The following is a 23,835-nucleotide window of genomic DNA, read 5'->3' on the forward strand; positions in this document are numbered from 1 at the left end:
ATTCTACACTGCATGGCGCACCAGGCTCAGGGATGGTGTCACTGGAGGGATCAGCGGCGAGAAAATCCGGTGAGGTTTCATAACAAAGTGCCAACAGCCAATCAATGGTGCTGTCAGGCAGAGGTGCAATGGCGGTGTTAATGCTCTTGGCAGACTGATCCATAGATGTGCAGCAGGGGGACTGATGAAAACAATATCGAGCTTTTTGAAAGTAAATAAATAAATAAATACAGTTTTACCGGTCAGAAATAATGTTCCGTATTAAAATACATACATAAATAATGTTTATTTTGTCATATTTGGTGTTTTGGTGTTTTCTCTACTGTAGGTGTGTATATATATATATATATATATATATATATATATATATGTATATATACTGTAAATTCTATTCATTTTCAAAGTTTATAAACTTTTTTGCAATGTTGGTACTTAAAAATAATAAATGTAATTTACAATGGGGGTTGTATAATTCAACCCCACAATATTATGTATATTGTGTAGTTGTTATGTTGTTGTAATAATTTTGTGATATAACAAAATAATGCATTGTTACTGTTATTATACTCTTTTTAGATATTCGTTTTTATTAAATAAAAGTAAATGTGCCATAAGTTTATTATTATTTTTTATATTTTGTTTATTTATTTGTATTATTTATTTATGTATTTTTTTTTAATTTTTAATTTTTAATTTTTAATTTTTAATTTTTAATTTTTAATTTTTAATTTTTAATTTTTAATTTTTAATTTTTAATTTTTAATTTTTAATTTTTAATTTTTTATTTTTTATTTTTTATTTTTTATTTTTTATTATTATTATTTATTATTTTGGCGCCATAAGTTGAAATATTTTTTGTATCGGACAATTGTAATCTTAGAGACATTCCCTTTTTTGTATCTTTAACAACCATAAAACACAACTTTATAAAGTAAACTTCACGATATTGTTTATCCGTGAGTATACAGTATAGTATAGCCAAAAGGTGGCGTCATGTCCTCCCGGAATACTCCGTGGCGCGACGTCATGACGTCACCACATTTTAACCAATGGGAGGACAGAAGGGCTTAAAGCCGTCTCGCGCCGGGTAAAAGGGATTTGACAGTTGTGAATGTTAACTGCTTCCCCGCTTGTCTTCCTCCGTGGGACACGCACCATGGCGGCGGCCGCGGCTGCTGCTGCTGCTTCCGCCTGCAGCCAGCACAGCACCGTGATATCGGCCTCGAAGAAAACACAAACCGGGGAGCAAATACGGAGGAACCGCGAGAATTCAAACCGGAGACAGGCTGCTCTTTTGTTCCTGAGTAACATCTCCTTGGACGGGCGGCCGGTTCAGATTCAGAGCAGCTCGTCCGAGAATGGAGGGAACCGCCAGCACAAAGAGACCGACCGGGAGGGAGGCGGACTCGGTTCCGCTGCTGCGGGACTCTTCGCGGAGACTTGTAACAACAATGACAGCTCCGGGACGTTCTCTGGTTTGTCGGCTTCCGTCACTTGCGTGGACGTGAAAACATCCACGACGCAGCGTGCGGGCGCGGGGCTCCTCGCTGTGCCGCCTATCCTGGTCCTGCCCTCCGACACGGGGAGCGCGGAGCTGCTGCTCGGCCACCGCAGAGACTCGGTCTCTTTGGCCGCCAACAGCAACCTTCTCTCGCCTTCAGCGTCCAACAGCAGCCTTCTGCCGTCGCCAGTGGGACCGCGGAAGTCTTCCACGTTGTTGTCGGTAGCGAGCTGTAACTCTGTGTCCTCCGAACTGAGGCAAAGGTGAGTGGGAACACCTATTTTTTGTCTTTGTTTTTAATGTGCGTTATATCAAATATTTCCACATTTTATCTTAAAGTTTTAGTGTACTAGATCTCTTTCTGATGTTTCCCTGACGGAACAAACAACCATTTATTCTCTATACTGCTTATCCTCATGAGAAATACAAGAGTACTTTGGGTACTCTTGACTTGGGTACTCTTGAGGCGGAATACACCTTGTACTGGTCACAAATGACCATTCACACTCACATTCACCCTATCTTTCTACACCGGTTCAAACCAGGATTCCCAGACTTGTGAGTCTATGAGGCCAGACAAGATGGTAGAAATAACTGCAGTCCACTACTAGTCAGTCACTGGTTTGACATTTGACCTCCGCTATCTCGTTCATCTCGTCTCAGTTTAGAGGTCTTTGTTTTGATTAAGACACATTTTATTGACAAGTGTATTGAATTCACATTCACACATTGTAGCCAAATCTGCACCAATTCAGGTGTTTATATTCGTGCTTCCCGTGAAAACGGTGTGTTTTGATGTATTCCGCCCACGGCCTGCCTCCAGGCACGCATACTCTGCCGTGGTTGGTCACACTTCCGAGTACTACAAAGGACTTCCGGTTTGTGCCTCTATCTGCGAACCCAATAAACGCCGATGTATCTTTTTAAAATGTCGGCTTTTAACAAACATGGGCCGGTATGCAGCCGAAGTAGCCGACAATCTTGCTGAAGCCTGACGCCTTTCCAACGTTACTGGGTCGTGTGGAAGAGTCAGAAGAGCAAGCCGTAAATAACAATTTATCCGTGTCCTAACTATTTATTTTGTGTAAGTCATGGAACAAAAGCGCTTGTTTGTGTAGCATTATAGAGTGTGCATACAGGGAGGTAGTTGCTGATAGCCATTTCCCACAACAATTAATGTTTTTTTTAAGTTTTTTAAACACTGGTAGTCCCCACGACATTACATGTTACCGATGTTGTACAAAACGCTAATATGCTAAAGCTACTTATCACTGAGAGATGTTTTGAAGTAACCTCTTTTCTTGATTAACTTCGCACTGTCCAGTGTCTACTTTCGGATCGTATTCGGGATCCAACACATACGGCTGTATGTTAAAAGTTGACATTTTTAAAAGATAAATTATCTATTGTCTATTAACAACTCCTTTAAAGTTGGGTTTGCCGCTAGCGGCACAACACCGGAAGTCCTTCGAAGCACCTGAGAGTGTAACCAACCACAGCGGAGTGGGTCTGCCTGGAGGCGGGCTCTGGGTGGAATACATTAAAACAAACAAATTGTTTTCGCGGGAAGCACGAAAACCAAATAAATACAACTGGGATAGGTGCAGATTCTGGAAGAACTAGAAAGCTTTCTGTGCCGGTTCTGATTGTGGTGCCGTGTAGGAGTCCACAACTGAATACAAAGGGCATAAAAATGAGCATAATGTGTCCCCTTTATGAGATTTATGATAACACTAGCCAGTTTTTTGTTGACAGCAGTGAAGCGTGTCGATGAATAACACACAATCTATAAAATGACAGCTTTGTAGCCAGGAAGTGAACCTGGGGGGGGGCGGTTAAAAACCGCACAGACACAACATAAAGTCAGACAATGTTTTGTGGCGCACAAGTGCAAAATATTTGGGTTATCTTTGCTAACTGAAATAGTCCAAATATAAACATACGACATGAGAATATGAGTATAAACCCAGTGAATCTGTTCACCATATAAGGACGTATGCGAGTACACGTGTGGCTCAGACGTGCTGTCCCGCCGCGGGAGCCGATGGATCAGTTTTGTCACCATTTTGGCTGGGTATCAACCCTACGGCTCTAAACACCGCTTAACCTACTTATGCATAACACGAGGCTCTGAAAATTAGCTTTGCATAACAGCTCATCAGTCAAATGGCTAAATGTTCCACCAGCTGGCATCTATTTTTCTCGCTTGCGTCGCTGTTGCTAATTACGTTGTCATGCGTGCTTGTAAACGTGTACCATGCACGATATAGGGTCAAAGTCATATCTTCACTATGCAAATATTTTCAATCTTTTCACCACAACTGAAAGACTCTCACACTGGATATAAACCGAAGCACATCTGGCTTTTATCTTGAGTTGGAAACGGCACAATTGGCATGGATTCGCCGGCCCAAATGATGCTGCTATTGTTGTAGCGGAGTTCCACATTCGACCCATTGATCGACGTGGTTGGTTGTGTTAAACTTCCCTCGTTCTGTACCACCACAGGAAAACATATTTTTCTGACTGCCACACACATTGCTACTTTGTTAGCATGATCACAACACGCTGTTTGTTGTGATCCCGTGGGCTCGATCTGGGCACTGCTGGATAGAATTGCTGAGAATTGGAGAGACAGGAATGGGACTGCTTTTATCAGAGTTTCTGAGATTTTAGATGCAGGCCAAAATAATACAATACATGTTTTTAATGCTGATTAATTGGGATGAGGACAGCCTTATTCAATATCACGGAAACTGTCAGTGGTTAGAGGATATATATGTGTGTGAGTAGAATTAATAACTATGTTGCCTAGATCAGAAAACTGATTGGGTTAAAGCAGGGGTCGGGAACCTTTTTGGCTACAAGAGCCATGAAGACCATTCATTCATTTTCTACCGCTTTTCCTCACGAGGGTCGCGGGGGGTGCTGGAGCCTATCCCAGCTGTCTTCGGGCGTAAGGCGGGGTACACCCTGGACTGGTCGCCAGCCAATCACAGGGCACATACATATAGACAAACAACCATTCACACTCACATTCATACCTATGGACAATTTGGAGTCGCCAATTAACCTAGCATGTTTTTGGAATGTGGGAGGAAACCGGAGTACCCGGAGAAAACCGGGGAGAACATGCAAACTCCACACAGAGATGCCCGAGGGTGGAATTGAACCCTGGTCTCCTAGCTGTGAGGTCTGTGCGCTAACCCCTAGACCACCGTGCCGCCCCCATGAAGACCAGATATTTTAAAATGTGTATCTGTGAGAGCCATATACATTTTTTTAAACATTGAACGCAATAAAATGTGTGCATTTTTATGTAAGACCAACAGTTTTAGATATCATGGGCTCTAATTACGTAGACCAGGCACACTACCCCACGCCAAGGGGGGTGTGGCCAGCACACTTTTGTGAGCAGCGCAGTGTCCAATAATAAATCAAATACTTGCTGCCATTAATGCAACTTCTGCTGCTGCATGGTTTTGCACCGTACTCAGTATATTTCATTCTTTTGGCCATCTTTGCTGGAAGGCTTGGTTCTGCAGCTTTAGCTAGGTGACTATTTGACTACAGGAGGAAAGTTTACATTTACATCTTAATGACCGAGGTACAATACCGCATTACCCAGTAATAATCGAGTTTTGGTGTTTGACCTGGAAAATATCATCAGGAAAGATAGATATGGTCGGCCGTATTGCAGCAGAAAATATAGATGGACGGATTAAAATGCATAAGAAAGTTGTTGATTTTTAATATTTTTAACAGTGATTTCTGTGATGTTTACTTTAAAATGTTAGCAAAAATACATTTTTATTGTGGTAAGAAATGCTTGAGAGCCAGATACCGTCATCAAAAGAGCCCTACCTGGCTCCCGAGCCATAGGTTCCCTACCTCTGGGTTAAAGACACGCTCCTGACAACAACACACTTTTTTTTTTTTTACACATGTAACAATGACAAGCAACTTGGAGAGCATGGAATCTGTCTGACATCATCTGTATGTCTTGGTGTGTCTAAACACGCATACCCCTCCTCCAGTGAAAACACAACCGAATTCCCCTCCACGCCCTTAATACACACTCCACACAAACACACACTCGTACACACTGCTACATTATTCTCCATTGAAGGAGTATTTCCTTAATATAGTTGAGCAAAATACACTTAACAGTACTATGTACTATCTAGTATCGAACCTGGGGTGACAGAGCCTTCTCCATCGCTGCCCCCACCCTCTGGAACTCTTTGCCCCGTTCACTCCGTGCTTGTCCTGACCTTCCCAGTTTCAAAAAACAACTAAAAACCCACCTCTTTAAATCTGTTTTTAATATCTAACTTTTTATATCTGACTAATGTGCCCCGCTTTACTCTTGTTTTAGCTGTGTATTAACAAATTAATGTTGTATTTTAATGTATCCTTCTAGCTTTTATTCAACTCCATTCTTCTGTAAAGTGTCTTTCAGTATTTTGAAAAGCGCTATATAAATAAAATGTATTATTATTATTCATTCATTCATTTTCTGCCGCTTTTCCTCACAAGGGACTGGGACAAGGGGGGTGCTGGAGCCTATCCCAGCTGTCTTCGGACGAGAGGCGGGGTACACCCTGGACTGGTGACCAGACAATCACAGTGCACATATAGACAAACAACCATTCACACTCACATTCATACCTATGGACAATTTGGAGTCGCTAATTAACCTAGCATGTTTTTGGAATGTGGGAGGAAACCGGAGAGAAAATGCAAACTCCACACAGAGATGGCCGAGGGTGGGATTTAACTCGGGTCTCCTAGCTGTGAGTCCGCGCGCTAACCACTCGACCACCGTGCAGCCCCGAATAGCACTCATCATAAACAAATGTCAAAACCTACACTCAATCTACATGATCGGTATCGCCATATTTCACCCCTGATTGTATGTTGTAGCTCACCAGTTTGCGCCAGAATGCATCATCCAAGCTCCCAGGATCCTCGGGGATATTTGTGTCCATGTTGCCAGTTTGCGTCGTTATCAAAACAACAGCCGCAGAGATTTTTCCATTCTGACGGAAACTTTCCACAACATCCTGGAGAAATGTAGGCGGTTGGTTCTCATGAAAGAGGTCCGCTGCCGGTTATGCTGATTAGAATGTGGCTACGGATCTGCTGATCAGATACTGGGACAGATTTAGACAGAAGCTATCACACGCTCAGACACTTCTTGTAATGTATGACCCCCCCCCCCCCGTAGCCAAACCGAAGTAATGCGGAGTGCAGCGTGACTGTTGATCTGTGACGGTAGACTTCTCTACAAAAACAATGGTTCTCAGTGGAACACAGACACTGTCGTAGAAACTCACATCATTGACTGAAGGAAGGAGCCTCCATATACTATATACTGTACTATATGTACAGTACCAGGGGTCTAGTAACATGTCGAAAGGTCACACACTCTGACACACATTTATTCATTCATTCATTTTCTACTGCTTTTCCTCACGAGGGTCACGGGGGTGCTGGAGCCTATCCCAGCTGTCTTTGGGGCGAGAGGCAGGGTACATTCACACTCACATTCATACCTATGGACAATTTGGAGTTGCCAATTAACCTAGCATGTTTTTGGAGATGATATACGGTATTATATAGCGCTTTTCCACCTTCAAGTTCTTTGACACTGTTAGCACATGAGACCGAAGTATTTTGCCCAAGGATGCTTCGACATGATGACAGCAGAACAGAGGATTGAACCCACAACCTTCAGGTTACCAACTGAACCACATCGTAAATTCATTCATTCATTCATTTTCTACCGCTTTTCCTCACAAGGGTCGCGGGGGGTGCTGGAGCCTATCCCAGCTGTCTTCAGGCAAGAGGCGGGGTACACCCTGGACTGGTGGTCAGCCAATCACAGGGCACATATAGACAAACAACCATTCACACTCACATTCATACCTATGGACAATGTGGAGTGGCCAATTAACCTAGCATGTTTTTGGAATGTGGGAGGAAACCGGAGTACCCGGAGAAAACCCACACATGCACGGGGAGAACATGCAAACTCCACACAGACATGGCCAAGGGTGGAATTGAACCCTGGTCTTGTAGCTGTGAGGTCTGCGCGCTAACCACTCGACCGCCGTGCTTAATTGGCGACTCCAAATTGTCCATAGGTATGAATGTGAGTGTGAATGGTTGTTTGTCTATATGTGCCCTGTGATTGGCTGGCCACCAGTCCAGGGTGTACCCCGTACAAACAACCATTCACACTCACATTCATACCTATGGACAACCTATGGACCTAGCTTTCCTAACCTTCCTAACGGAGTACCCGGAGAAAACTCACGCATGCACGAGAGATGGCCGAGTGTGGAATTGAACCCTGGTCTCCTAGCTGTGAGGTGTGCGCGCTAACCACTCGGCCGCCGTGCCGCTTGACTGCTTTCTTGAAACACTTGTTGTCATACTGGATTTCAATACTTCACAGTAATTCTATTTATTTTATTATAATTTATCGTTATTTGTGTATTTGCTTAGTTAGTGTTAGCGCCTCGTACACACAGTAATGTTTTGTTGTTTTTTTTGCTCAAAACAAATAAAATAACTATAATACATCCTGGAAAAATGTTGGAAAAAGTCATGTACAGGCTGATATCTGCGTTCTAATAAAAACGCGACATATTTGTAGTAACTTAAGTGGAACATTCCTGAGCCTCCTGTGGAATGATGATTGATTCCCGTGGAAATATAATGTGTGAGAAAATTTTGGCATGTGACAAAGGTTACGGGAAACGCCAAAGATAGAATCCTCAAACATAGTTTTGGTTCTCTTAAGGGGAGAAAGGTGACTGCTAAGACGCTAAGCAGCCGTTATAACATAACTTGAAAAAACATGTGGTGCACAATCTCTGGGTCAGCTACAGAAAACAGCGACAGATGACGCTTGTGTGTGTGTGTGTGTGTGTGTGTGCGCGCACGTGCGCGCATGCGTATAAGTGATCACACTTAGTTGTGTAACAGTTCTAGCAGAAGGTCATGCACTTCCCTCTGGTGTCTCTGGGCTCTTTGATTGTCTGATAATTATTATTTTTTTTCGTGTTTGCAGAAAATGTGCAGAAATATGTATTAAGGTATGCTAAAAATGATAGTACTTGTCGTGAAAAGGTCACTCCAAAAGTAGCCGATACCATTAGTGGAGTACAGATTGTATTACCAATATTAGCTATCTACTGCTACTGTGAAAATAAACGTGCAATCGTGATGCTGAGATGTTTTGAACATTAGCAGGAAATGCAGTATACCGTGTACGCCGCGCGGTTTGACTCAATGCAGGTGCTGTTTGTTTGTGTGCGTCTGTGTATGTTGTGCTGATGTCAGGAATGTTACATAACAGCCGTGATGTCATTGAGCCGATTTCCTTGGCCTGATTTTGTGTCAAGTTCTGTTTTAATCCACGAGTTCAGCACTGTGATCAAACGTGGCTCCGAGCGCGACCTTCAGCAGACGGTCACTTTTAGTTGGAGATGAGAACGATGCCGACACAGCAATAAAGCTTTTTGCATTGTTTCATTGACTTGCAATGCAAAACAATAGGGGTGTCTGTAGACACCCAACTCACAAGACTGGGTCCACGAGAATGAGACAAGATGTCTTTTTATTTTTAACAATAATTTTAAGCACTGCTGTTTTGAGTCTGCTCAAAACCACTACATAGATAGACTCCCTTTATTGTCATTGCACAAAAACACAGTAGTGAAATTGCCAACGAAATGTCGTTGCCTGGCTCCCATATAACAACCGACACAAAAGAAGATAAGTAAAAACAAATAATAATAATAATAATAATAATGTGGAGAATAAATAGATAGAATAGACACCAAATATGAACAACATAATGTAAAGTGCAGCGTGAACAGTAAATTGCCCAAATAATTTAAATAATTAAAATAAATAATAATAATGTAAGTAAGGCTTATTTGGCATGACAAAGGTGGAACATAACAGTTACACCCCCAAAACCTGGAATACAAACCATGGCCCCAAGCTTCAGCTTGACTCCCTCGCTACCATATGGGCTGAAAAATGACCATAATAGATCCCCTTTAACTGATGCCCGGCGTGGGAAAAATCGCCTGTACCTTGGAAGGCAATGGAATCGCACCCTGTGATGAAATACGGTGACCCCAAAAAATGTACCACCGGCAGCCAAACTGGCATTGGGCGTGTTTTAACGATGAAGCCGTCTTCATCGAGATGGCCGAAAACCTGTGCGAGGTGCACCAAGTGTTCCTCAGCTTGAAGGACGCCCCACCAATATGTCGTCTAAGGCCAAAAGCTACAAACGGGGTAATTACTGCAGTCTTAGGAACATCGTCAGTGTGCAAAGGAACCTGGTGATAACCACGGACCAAGTCCACTTTGTTGCGAAAATCGCCACACGGCCGCCAAGACCCATCCACCTTGGCCACCTTGTTCTGGGGTCATGGCCCACAGGCTGAAATGCGACTTTGGCCTTATTGTCGATACGATGCACCCATATCAAGGAACATCTTGCCGATCTGTTTCCTTCCTGCTGCCGTCTCCTCACGCTGTGTTCAGGCACCCTTGTAATTTTGAGCGTTCAGCGATAATTATTTTTTCATTTGTATCCATGTACCCCCTTATGGCAATATGCGTACCACTGGGAGTGTTCCGCGACTCGGACAAACACCTCATTGCACCTCTTGTAGCCGATTTTTGACTAAGGGTCGTACCCTGGATTAGACCTTTCACATATGCCAGTTATTTGGGACTGTTCTGGTGCTTGGTCTGGGATTTGAAAGTGGTTCATTCATTCGTTCTTTTCCTTCAGGACTCGTAACCTGTCAGGCGGGTCTCCCAGACCACGGCACGCCAAGAAGATCCACTTCATTAAAAACATGAAGCAGTACGACACGAGGGGCAGCAGGTGAGACGCACAAACACCGTCTCAAACATCCCAAACCGTCTCACACACTATCAAGACAATGGTGCGTTTAATGTCATTGGCATTGTCCATCTGCTCCAAGTGTGTCGGTGCATCGGAGTATGTTGTTGATTTGAAATAGACAAAAAAAAACGGCATTCAACAAGAAAGTCGCCGGTCCTACTATAGTACAGAATATGTTGTCATATAAATATTATATACACTATATTGACACTTACTATGGTACCCATTATGTCATTGGATGCTCATATCGCCTCCTACTTCGGTACGAGGTACATTATTAAAAAAAAAACCCAAAAAAACCTTAAACTGTATTATGGAAAGCAGGAAGTGAACAAATGTAACAGTTACTGATTGTAAAAGTACCAGATGGAGGGGCAGGATTCAATAAGCTTTGCTTCTTCCTACTCCTTTTGGACATGTTCAACTGAAATAAAACCATTACCATTACCATTACCATTACCATTACCATTACCACATCAATCCTGTATTATGCTTGTTTGAAGATCTGAGCGGTTGCTTTGTCTATTTCCATTATGTTCAGCTGAACTCTTTATCCACTATATTCTATTATTGTCCTTCCTTGCAGAGAGAACAAATCAGACGTCTGGGTCAGAGTAACAGGAATTACTCGTTCGATAATAATAGACTAAGGCTAAGGCCCGATTGTTCTAAAATAGATCCGGCAAACGAGCAGTGGCGCTGCTGTGAATCAGTTGTCATTACATCGTCACAAAGCGGGGATGATAATGCACACAAAAGACACTGAAAGTGGAACAGACTTGTGAAAACTATAAAGTACCAGCCTCGGGGGGGGGGGTGTAGGTAGGTAACGACCCTCGCCGTTCAATACGTACGTACCTCAGGTCATGGTTTAGTTCATTTTCAGTCAGGGAACAAAATGCAAAACTTAAAACTGCTTGGATTTTGTGTTTAAGGGTTTTTACATTGAAGCATGAAAATGCAATTGCAGTTGGCTGGCAGGTAATTCATTTTCCAATAAATACAGTTAGGGTTAGGGGTCAGGGTTAGGGGTTAGGGTTAGGGGTCAGGGTTAGGGTTAATTCATTAATTCATTAATTCATTCATTCATTCATTTTCTACCGCTTATCCTCACAAGGGTCGCGTGGGTGCTGGAGCCTATCCCAGCTGTCTTCGAGCGAGAGGCGGGGTACACCCTGGACTGGTCGCCAGCCAATCACAGGGCACATATAGACAAACAACCATTCACACTCACAGGGTTAGGGTTAGGAAAGTCAAATTTCAAAAAAAAAAAAAAAATTATTAATTTACGGCGTGGGGCGGCACAGCGGTCGAGTGGTTAGCGCGCAGACCTCACAGCTAGGAGACCAGGGTTCAATTCCACCCTCGGCCATCTCTGTGTGGAGTTTGCATGTTGTCCCCATGGGTTTTCTCCGGGTACTCCGGTTTCCTCCCACATTCCAAAAACATGCTAGGTTAATCGGCCACTCCAAATTGTTATGAACATAGTTAACATAGTTATGTAAAATGACCCCAGAAAAGTTACTCAAACTCAGTACTCAGTACTCAGAGTTTTCTATTAATGTGTGAATATGTGTGTTGTGTAGTTCCTAGGGTTAGATTGTTATTCTTCATAGCCTAAAATGTCCCCAGTGTCACATCACGACTTGGACTAAAATGACCGTGTGGATGGATGGCGTGCCCGTCCAAGTCACATCAACTCCCCAGAGACCGCCTCCTCTTGACTTTCCCATGCATCATGGGAACTAAGTGCTTCTGTGTGTGTGACCGTGTGTGCGTGTGTGCGTGTATCCACACCCACGTTGGTATTGCTCATGATCATACATTTTCTTTTGCGGTTCTCACTCGCCCAAAGAACCTCTATAAATTTGGACTATGGATGAATGAATAGGAGTGAAAGGTTACCCATCATGAACATCATCCACTGTGTATGTTTTCACACACTATTTGGATTATGAGCGTGAACATAATGACTGCAAACTTTTCATCAAACACACATGTGCATGTTATGTAATTGACTTTCGTGACAGCGTGTTGTGGTATTGACACCACGAAGCTAAAGGAACCGCTAACGTTCGTTTTGTTTATTGCAGGATTGTGCTGATATGTGCTAAAAGGTCCCTCTGTGCCGCCTTCTCCGTCCTGCCGTACGGAGAGAGTTTTTACCTCAGGTAGTCAAACACACACATGCACACACACACACTCTCATCAGATATGAGGCTAAAAGGAATCCTGTCCAAACTGTATGCTAACACCCGCTGCGTATCAAGACCCCGTCGGATCTACTCTGACCCCACACACCCCCCCAGCATGGACTGGTTTTCTCGCCTGGCGTCGGGGAGAAGGCTCTGCAGCATGCGCTGTAGAACAACCAGGTTTAGAGACAGCTACTTCCCCCTGGCTATCAGACTGCTCAGTGCCAAATAAGCCCCTCTACATGTCCACACGCACAACCAAAACTTTAAATTATTGTTATTTATTCTAAGTTATTTGTACCAATTACTGTTTACGCTGTACATTGTTCTTATTTGATGTCATCTATTTATTCTCCACATTATTTATTTTTTATTTTTTATTATTATTTATTATTAGGTATGAATGTGAGTGTGAATGGTTGTTTGTCTATATGTGCCCTGTGATTGGCTGGCGACCAGTCCAGGGTGTACCCCGCCTCACGCCCGAAGACAGCTGGGATAGGCTCCAGCACCCCCCGCGACCAAAGCGGTAGAAAATGAATGAATTTATTATTTATTATTTATTATTTATTATTTATTATTTATTATTTATTATTTATTATTTATTATTTATTATTTATTATTTATTATTTATTATTTATTATTTATTATTTATTATTTATTATTTATTATTTATTATTACACGGGAGCCAGGCAACGACATTTCCTGTTATTGTGCAATGACGATAACGAAAGTTATGAATGTCTAACTACCTGGTAGGCACATATTTTGGTGTTATGAAACACATCATTCATCAGGTTAATGTAATGAAATATAATTAAGGATACATTTTAGGGTAAAAGTAAGCATCTGGACACACATCTGGAGTTTATGTATCATCTCCACACAAGCGCCACGGCCGTCGTGCAAGCGGGACAAATGAGGCTCATTTGACCTTGGTGCCTTCCAAAGTGCAAGCACCCCCACAAAGCAGGTGGAAACTGCCGAGGTTGTTACATTGACTCAAGACTTCAAGATATGATTTATCACAGTCTGAATCACCGAATTGTCCTTTTTTTTTTTTTAGCATTGCTGAAGGTGCAGGCAGACGATTATGTTGAAAGAGTGTCAGACATTTTGAGAAAGGACAAGGTTATCATTACAGTCTTTAAAGGAAGAGGAGAATGGAGAATTATAATAAGAATGACGTTCATTAAGTTAAAAGTGAACTAATATTCAAACAACACGACAGGAAAATGCTAATTGTGTGGAAAAAAAATGATCTTCACAGTTAGTTAGAGAATTTGCCCTTGAGGATCATCAGCTTGTTTACATCAAAGTACAGTCATCCAGGACAGCTTCACACCTCCGAGTGTAGAAACTGCTATCATGTGACAGGATGTGGATGTTTTGTGAAAGTCTAAGACACTTTTTAAAGGCAGGCTCTAAAAAAAAAATGACTGAATGTTTTTGTTTGCTTTCTGTCTCTAGCGACCCGATGTTGAACCACCCCAGGAGGAGACATTCATCTGGGAATATTTCCACCTCCTTGGAGATGGGACTGGAGGGTTTCCACTTGGATACTTACGGCAGGGTACATCAACACCCAACACAAAAACATGGCTGCCGATACTGCATCAGACTAACCGGTTGACCACTCTCTCTTTCTTTGTGCCTCAGTCTGTGTCATACGCCCAGTTCCTGTACCCCACTAACGCCCTGGTGAGGCAGAAGCCGTCTTCCACCAGCGACCTGACGCTACAAATCACCCTATCCAGGAGTGCTCACAGCATGCCCGGCAGGAGCTGTCCTCCGAGTAGGCTGAACAGCACCGTGGGATTGGACCTAGGTAAAAAGAAACACAATGTCTCCATCAGGGGCCTCAAACTCAATTCCACTGGGGGCCGATGGAGGTAGAGTCTAGGTGAGGGTGGGCCGCATCGAGAATCGGATGCAGGGCTGAGAAACTCACAGTAGCTCACAATACGATACGATTTGCGATGGCTCAAAATAACGATAACATCTTCATAGGGTGCAGTCGCGATCCCCATAGACCAGTGGTCTCAAACTCAATTTACCTGGGGGCCACTGGAGCTAGGGTCTGGGCAAGGCTGGGCCGCATTAGGTTCCCCCCCCCCCAAAAAACGCATTTATTAAAAACAGAAAAATATACAAACTTTTTCAGTGCTTTGGTTCCGTTTTCTACAAGAAAAGCTCTGATAAAACATTCCACTGTTCTCAAATATCTTAATTTTTATTTTTCTACACAACATAAGATGAAAAATAAATAAACAAATCAAGAATAAAGAAAATCGATCAGTAATAAATAAATATAATAATAATAATAAAACAGCAAATAATAAAAACTTAAGAAACCACATATAGTTGGTGGGTAGACAAATTATTTTTTTCAGATTAAAATGAACAAAGCATTATTAGAGCCCTGTAGACATGACAAAACACGACTATAGTCACATTTATACTCTTTTTATTTACAACATATTGCGCAACTGCAGGGTCTTGAGACACATGCTAACTCGCAAACTAGAGAGCTAGCGACCTAAACGGTAGCCTTCAAGTTATTTCCTTTCAACTTAAATAGCCAAAAACTTACCACTTCCACACGGATAGGGAGGATAACTATTAACAGTTATTTAACCTTTAACATGAACATTAATCAAACGTAATAATTTTTTTCTGGGTACATGATACCATACAGCATCCATATCAAACATTAAGCTTTCATATCAAGGCGGGGGCCTCAAACTAGTGTCCTGCGGGCCACATTTGGCCCGCGGGCCGTGTGTTTGAGACCCCTGCCATAGACACTCTCCAACATCTTAATCAGAAATTCTACCCATAAGAACCTAAGAATTCTACCCCATTCCTCCATTTTTTTCTTCCTGTAGGCGCATTGATCACATGGCCAAATACTTTTTTCCCCCCCGAGTGTATTTTTACAATACTTTCCTGAGTCAGACCAAAATTTGACATTTAAGCAAATGCAAATCGTTGAAGTTGTTTTCTTTTTTTTTTTTTTATTCCACCAAAAGCACCGTGTGATCGCTGTGTGAAAACACAGGAAGGATGGTAAGAGCGAAAACAAACAGAATGGAGGGATGAATAGAAAGTAGTGCTGCAGCTGTGCAGGGGCGTAAATACGCCACACGTCTCATTTGGTACATGCAAACACACCGCAGTGACAGAGCCTCATATTAGTCTGGCTTTAGTCTAATCTCGTGTATGTCCTCACTGTCACGCCGTTGCTTCCATTACATGTCTGCTATTTTGATAACTCGTTACATTCAGATATTAACTTACAGTATTATGTCACCGGAACCATTTCTACTGAGTACTGTGAAGTACATTATTTTTTTTTTGTATTGGTTTGGCTCATTTCGTGAAACAGAAATTACCTTTAGCACTATTTTGCTTATTTGCAAAAGTAAGATGAATTATACAATGAAATGGTGCTGACGTGTTTTAAAGAGAACAACCCTTAGATCAGTTTAGATCAACAAGATCTGATTGAAAATTGTGCTAAACATAGATTAGCTATGCTAACTGTAGCTACCTTTACTTAATGGGGAGCTATTGTGCTCATTTTACGTCCCTTTGCATTGAATTGTGGACTCCTGTAGAGCAGCTACACACAATAACCAGCACGGAAAGCGTTCTAGTTCTTCCAGAATCTGCACCTATCCACCTGTATTTGCTTGGATTTCGTGCTTCCTGTGAAAACGGTCGGTTTTAATGTATTCCCGGCACGCCCACTCTGCTGTGGTTGGTCACACCGACTTCCGGTTTGTCTCGCCAAGAGTTGATAAAACAGCGATTTATCTGTTTAAAATGTCGGCTTTTAATTTCAAATCCAGTACGTAAGTGGAGACTGTTGGAAATAAATGAATATAAATAAATGTAAATGTAGGACAGTGCGAATTATAGTGTTTAGGCCAGCAGAGAAGGCCTTGCTGGCTCTGACTGCAAACCACTTAATAATACAGTAAACCTCGGATATATCGGATTCAATTGTTCCCACTGGTTTTGTCCGATATAAGCGAAATCCGTTATATGCGTATACCGGAAAATGTCCGTTTTACGCATATATCGGATTTATATCCGGTATATGCGTAAATGGGATTTTATCCGTTATAAAAAGGCACTTCCTTGACTATGTTTCCAATGTACCTGGACGCGCAGGCAACGTTGCAAACGCTGCAAATGACGTCGTATAGCGGCCTGTCACGATTCGGCGAATCGGAGCGTCACGATGCGGCCATCCGATATATGCCAGGGAAATTTAATGGAAATGCATTGGAACGGGACTGGAGATTTTGTCCGAAATAGGCGAAATCCGTTATAAAAAATCCGATATATGCAATGAATTTTTATTGGAAATGCATTACAGAAAAATCGGTTCTTTTTTATCTGTCCGTTGTGAGCGAATTTCCGATATATCCGAGGTTTACTGTAGTATAATTTTACAGAAATTCAGCACATCATCAATATATCTGACAAAAGTATAAATATAAAAATGGATGTAAACACAGAAATCAAGCCTCGTATTTTCTGACGGGATTCTGCTGTTTTACAGGACTAGGAAATCTCCAACAATATTTCTTTCTTGACTTTTAATGGCTGGGTTGCTTATTAGTGCTTATCAAAAATTTGCCATGAGAATTTTTTTTTGAGAAATTTTCTTGAGAATTTTTTTTAACTGTATTGATAAGTTACATTCATGTCCAATAAGTGTAGCAATTACTACGTGATGCACGCTGTACTTTGCTATATTGTTGACCTTGTCACATACATTGAACTAAATAATCAGTTTTCCAATATTGCGCTCAAAATAGAAGACAAACATGCATAGTAATATTAATATTATCTGTGTATGTGTCTGTGTGTATGTGTATGTTCGTGTGTTTGTCTTCCAGGACTGGAGGATGTGACTGACTATGACCCTAATATTCTCAGTGACCCCCAGTGGCCATGTGGGAAACACAAGCGGGTGCTGATCTTCGCCTCCTACATGGTAAGACCATGTGTATTCCAATATGCTGCTACTAGAACGCAGGTTCATCCACCGGAGCTCGCTTATACGCTTATACAGTTACAAATTTTACTTGAATAGGAGTACGTAAATGAAGTGAAAATGACATTAAACACAGCAGCAGGCTAACCCAGGCATCATGCTTGTGAGACACTTACATTCCTGCTCTGCCATCGCCATACAGGAGAACCTTTGATGGTATAGTCCCGCCCGGTATCGCCTCCTCATCCTTCTTGCAATAATGTACTCCATCTTTTCAGATCATGTTAAGAATAAATATTCAAATTCTTTTTTCTTTTTCTCTTTGAATGAGATTCATGAGAGAAGCCAAATGTATGCTCTGTATCAGATGCCGTGGATGTTTGTGGTTGGCTGAGAGATGTGAACTCATTATACTTTGAGCTGCTGTTAGGTTCCCATTATGCATGATAAACGTTTTGGATCGGGTTAATTCATATAGATACAAATGTAGACACTGGTCCAGACGGTTACATGAAATATTTACTGTGATTGTTTATTGCATTGGAATGTGCCTGACACGCTGAGTAAACCTGCCTGTGAGGTTTCGGTGATGTGTGTGCGCACCGCGCTCATGCCAAGTGAATTAACATCGCGCCGGGCGCGCTTCACCTGCACCGAGAATAGACCAGGTCGGTGCTGGCAAGCTTTCACTGCACCTTAAGCGCACTGTTTGTTGCAGCCAAGTCTACCACATTACCAAAACAGGCGGCGCACCACAAATTAAATTACCGATGCGCAGGTGCGCCGCGCTGCGCCACCAAATTAGAACCCTCTGCGTTGCCGTTGGTAATGCCTAAAAGCACCAATATATAAAAAAGTACTGTAAATATTACCTGTTAATACATGGGTATAAAATAATGTATATAAAAGCATAAAGCCTCGTTGCAGGTTTTTGGAGCTGTTTTAATAACGTTCATAGGTGTGGCCCATAACATACAGTAATGAGCTGTGTCTTTTTATCTGTTTTTGTACCTTTAGAACGCACAGAAAAGAGAAAGACCTGTATTCATGTCCCACATGAGGACTGTGGAGGATGGGCAAAAAGTGCAGTTTTCCTTTAAGCGCCCTACAGGCTGCAGCTTAGTGTGAGCTAATCCCTCAAGTGGAATAAATTCAAATGTACGAAGACACACGCATCCATCACGGAGGATTTTTACTAAAGTGGGTTCTGTTGCCACTGATGGCCACTTTGTTGTTCCTGTTCTCGTGTGTGCATGTGTGAAATATTCACATTTATGCACATTTTCTGTCTCCCAAATCTCTGAAAATGTTCAAAATTCAAAATTTGCGACGCAGAGTTCAACTCCTGAATGCTAAATAGTCAATAAACAGAAGTAAAGGCTCTCCAATATGTGGACAGATGCGTTTAATGGCTCGCTCTCCACCTCCGTGTGGTGTTCAATTGGCTGTGAAATGATGCCTTCAAACCTTCACGCACCGCACCGAGCGTGCTTTTGTCACGCTGCTCCTTTTCATAAGCTCTCCTCTTTAATCTCTCAGACTACCGTCATAGAATACGTGAAGCCTTCAGACCTGAAGAAAGACATGAACGAGACCTTCAAGGAGAAGTTTCCTCACATCAAACTCACCCTCAGTAAGATTCGCAGGTATCCAGAATGATTCTGTCTTGGTAACCGAACCTCACATCTCACGTATGATCTCATCCGTCTGGTGAAGGCGATTCGTTCGTTCGTTCGTTCGTTCGTTCATTCGTGACCCTTATGCTTCTCTGTGTGTCAGTCTGAAGAGAGAGATGCAATCGGTTGGCGAGGACTGTTGTTTGCAGCCCGCCACCATCGCGATGGCGTTTGTCTACTTTGAGAAGCTGGTCCTGCAGGGGCGACTCAATAAACAAAACAGGTACTCAAAAGTTGTTTTTTTTTATAATAGAAGAACATTTAATCGGAATATTAAATAATTAGATATGATTTGTTTTAGTATATAGATGAATGTGTTTGCTGTGATCATGTCTAGCGGTGCCACCAGACACTCAGGAAGACCATAACAGGAGACACTATGAGATTTTGGGTCGCCAGCCAATCACAGGGCACATATAGACAAACAACCATTCACACTCACATTCATACCTATGGACAATTTGGAGTCGCTAATTAACCTAGCATGTTTTTGGAATGTGGGAGGAACCCCTCGCAAACTCCACACAGAGATTCCCAAATTAGGTTTTTTTGGTCTTTTTTTTTAATCTCTGCAAAGTCAACAGTACATTGATCACGGTGAATCGTTGCCGCCCTCTAGTGGTGGCATGCAGTAATAAAAGAAAATGTGATCCTAGTGCTTAAACCAGGGGTCTCAAACTCAATTTACCTGGGGGCCACTGGAGCTAGGGTCTGGGCAAGGCTGGTCCGCATCAGGTTTTCCAAAAAAAAACAAAAAACGAATTTATTAAAAACAGAAAAATATACAAACTTTTTCAGTGCTATGGTTCCGATTTTCTACAATAAAAGCTCTGATAAAACATTCCACTGTTCTCAAATATCTTAATTTTTTATTTTTCTGCACAAAATAAGATGAAAAATAAATAAACAAATCAAGAATAATAAGAGTAATAAATAAATATAACAATAATAATAAAATGGCAAATAATAAAAACTTAAGAAAGCACATATAGTTGGTGGGTAGACAAATTATTTTTTTCAGATTAAAATGAACAAAGCATTATTAGAGCCCTGTAGACATGACAAAACACGACTATAGTCACATTTATACTCTTTTTATTTACAACATATTGCGCAACTGCGGGGTCTTGAGACACATGCTAACTCGCAAACTAGAGAGCTAGCGACCTAAACGGTAGCCTTCAAGTTATTTCCTTTCAACTTAAATAGCCCAAAACGTACCACTTCCACACGGATAGGGAGGATAACTATTAACAGTTATTTAACCTTTAACATGAACATTAATCAAACGTAATAATTTTTTCTGGGTACATGATACCATACAGCATCCATATCAAACTTGCGCGGGCTGCACTAACATTAAACTTTCATATCAAGGCGGGGGCCTCAAACTAGTGTCCTGCGGGCCACATTTGGCCTGCGGGCCGCGTGTTTGAGACCCCTGGCTTAAACCGATTTACTGATTAATTTGTACCTTCGTTCTAATGAAATAAACATTTTGCTTTTGTTTTTTTTTCTTTTTGAACAGGAAGCTGGTCTCGGCAGCCTGCATCCTATTGGCTGCTAAGATTAGCAGCGATTTTAAGAAACAGGAAGTGAAACACCTGATTGATGTAAGCCCACACTTTTTATTTTGAAAGTCCTGTTGCACCTCTATATCACCATCAGAGTACTCCGCATGTACTGCACCGTACTAATCATGTTTCTTCATGCGCTGCGTGCAGAAGCTGGAGGAACGCTTCAGGATCAGTAGGCGGGAGCTGATAACGTTCGAGTTCACCATCCTGGTCGCCCTGGAGATGGCGCTCTATCTCCCGGAGAGTAAAGTCATGCCACATTACAGACGGCTGGTGCAGCAGCAACAGTTATAGCTTCCTGGGCACACCTACCGTTGATGTTGTCTACAAGTTCTCAGGCGGCCGGAGGGTGATAACCAAGCGGGGGAAAAATCACAGCGTCACGTAATCTTCACGTCCCTGTGTGAGGTCCTGAACCTGAAGCCAGCAATACAAAAGCCTCCAGAGATTCCACAGGATTCCTGTGAAATGTTCAGTGTTTGTTGTAGTGGTGTAGTTCTCCTACTGAGGATGACTTTCTTTCTACACGGTTGCCGCTTTCCTTCAAAACAAGTGTTGGTGAGGTCCGCCGCGTACGTCCTGAAGGATTCCAGACAGAACCAGTTTTTCGAATCTTGACTCTAAAAGGGACACTGTGCCACATCCATCTAAACAAACCGGTTCTTTATATTTTGCACTCCAAGCCAGCAGGGGACAGCAGATACCAAACCCTCCATTTATTGTTGACATTGGACAAACATGCTAGGTTAATTAGCCACTCCAAATTGTCCATAGGTATGAATGTGAGTGTGAATGGTTGTTTGTCTATATGTGCCCTGTGATTGGCTGGCGACCAGTCTAGGGTGTACCCCGCCTTACGCCCGAAGACAGCTGGGATAGGCTCCAGCACCCCCCGCGACCCTCGTGAGGAAAAGCGGTAGAAAATGAATGAATGAATGAATGAATTGGAACGGGACTGGAGATTTTGTCCGAAATAGGCGAAATCCGTTATAAAAAATCTGATATATGCAATGAATTTTTATTGGAAATGCATTACGGAAAAATCGGTTCTTTTTTTATCTGTCCGTTGTGAGCGAATTTTCCGATATATCCGAGTCCGATATATGCGAGGTTTACTGTAGTTGAATTGAAATAGTGTTGACCAGCGGTCTCTGCTCTTTCTGCACTTTGCCTCGTTGTCCTGAGTTTTAAATCGCAAAAAGAAAAGCGATGATATTTTTCTATAATGTAGTTTTGTACACTCTAAGATTTATTATTTATTCACGTGAGGAAATGTCAAACTTTCAGATGACGTTTCTTGTTCCAAATGTCTAGTTTTCTTCTCTACATTAGAGACTTGATACTATGCAGCCTTCCCCTATTTTATTTAAAGGGGACCTATTATGCTTTTGTGTTCGACTCCCTGAGATTTCCATTTTATTTTTTCCCGTCTCAGGCACGCCCACTCCACTGTGATTGGTCACACCCCCAAAACCAAACAGTGCAGCAGAGTCGGTAGTAGGGCAGGCCTACAGCTTGTACCACGCCCGTATAAGGAAGTCCGGTTCACTGTGATGTCACAGAGAGCCGCTGTTAAAAAAAAAAAAAAACGAGCAGTCAGAGACTTTTTTTCAGAGCTCAGTTCCAAATGCGTTGTAACATTTACGGGTCAGTAAAGTGTGGGAAAACATAACAGGTCCCCTTTAAGACTGACCCCGTGTTTGATGTCGGACGCCATTGCACACTTATTGTTATTAACGTTGTCTTCCATTTATTTATGAATATTGTGACATTTAAGTCAATTCTAGGCTACATTTCTATTGTTTTGTTTTTGAACTGACAATGTGTATAGCTAAAGTATAGTATAGTTTTCCTACTTTATTAGCCAGCACAGACACTCTAAACCAGGGGTGGGCAAACTACGGCCCGGGGGCCACATCCGGCCCGCCAAGTGTTTGAATACGGCCCGCCCGATCTTTCCAAAGTATTTAATTTAAACTCAACATACAACCTGGCATCATGGCCTGAGCCAACCTTTTGATGGTTGTATCAATTTCGTTGTTTGACATGGTCTGTTGTTTACAAAGTGCTCCTGAAAAAAGAGACACAAGCAACATAATAATAATAAAAATTAAAATAATAATTATTATATTATTATTATAACTATTATGATTATTATATTTATTATATTAATGCTAATTATTATATTAATTATATATAATAGTATTGTTATATTTGCATATTTTACATAATAATAATATAATAATTATTATTTGAATTTTATTTTAATTATTATAATATTTTATTATTTTTAAAATATTTAAATATAAATATAAAATAATAAATAATAATAGCAGATTGCATGACAATTTTACAGATGCAATAATACCAGGTGGACTGTTACGTGTAAAATATACAGTCTGCCACCTCCCCCCCCCCCCCCCCCCCCCCCCCCCCCACGGAAATTTTGTTACATCAATGCGGCCCGCGAGTCAAAAAGTTTGCCCACCCCTGCTCTAAACACACAAACTGTATGCCTGGAACACAATATGATAATGCAGTATGACATATAATTATGTGTAGGACTTTAGAAAATGTGTATTTTATATTTTGGTAAAAATGAAAACCCTTCCATTTAAGACGACTGCCAATGTTTATTTTTTTTAATAAAAAATGTGACTTGCTGTCTTTTGAGATCCGTTGAGCAGATGAGAAATGTTCCCGTAAAAACTGTGACACAACTTTTTAATGCCAGTGAGACGTCTCGCATCCGGACAGAAAGCGACGCTTCCGCTTTCCACTTCCTGTTGACTTTTTCTTGACCTTCATGGAAGCAGTTGTTGCCAAGACTGAGAGAAAAGAAGCATTCAGATAAACTAATCATTAGATTATTCCTCTTAAACAGTTTGGATTTATGAATATCATCCAACATATCTTGGCTTGTCCCAGCT

General features: G+C 41.7%; 1 protein-coding gene across 1 annotated transcript; it reads left to right on the top strand.

The window, feature by feature from the left end:
• The first annotated feature begins 1,098 nt into the window (after positions 1-1,098).
• Positions 1,099-23,258, top strand: cables2b (Cdk5 and Abl enzyme substrate 2b). Its single transcript, XM_058052182.1, has 10 exons — positions 1,099-1,764; positions 10,329-10,424; positions 12,539-12,616; positions 14,112-14,214; positions 14,301-14,469; positions 17,555-17,652; positions 19,192-19,298; positions 19,432-19,551; positions 20,857-20,941; positions 21,053-23,258. Exons 1-10 carry the CDS (start codon positions 1,112-1,114, stop codon positions 21,197-21,199), a joined length of 1,656 nt encoding a protein of 551 aa, XP_057908165.1. The 5' UTR covers positions 1,099-1,111; the 3' UTR covers positions 21,200-23,258.
• Positions 23,259-23,835: the final 577 nt, after the last annotated feature.

This window comes from Doryrhamphus excisus, chromosome 16 (assembly GCF_030265055.1).
Source record: "Doryrhamphus excisus isolate RoL2022-K1 chromosome 16, RoL_Dexc_1.0, whole genome shotgun sequence".
Taxonomy (NCBI): Eukaryota; Metazoa; Chordata; class Actinopteri; order Syngnathiformes; family Syngnathidae; genus Doryrhamphus; species Doryrhamphus excisus.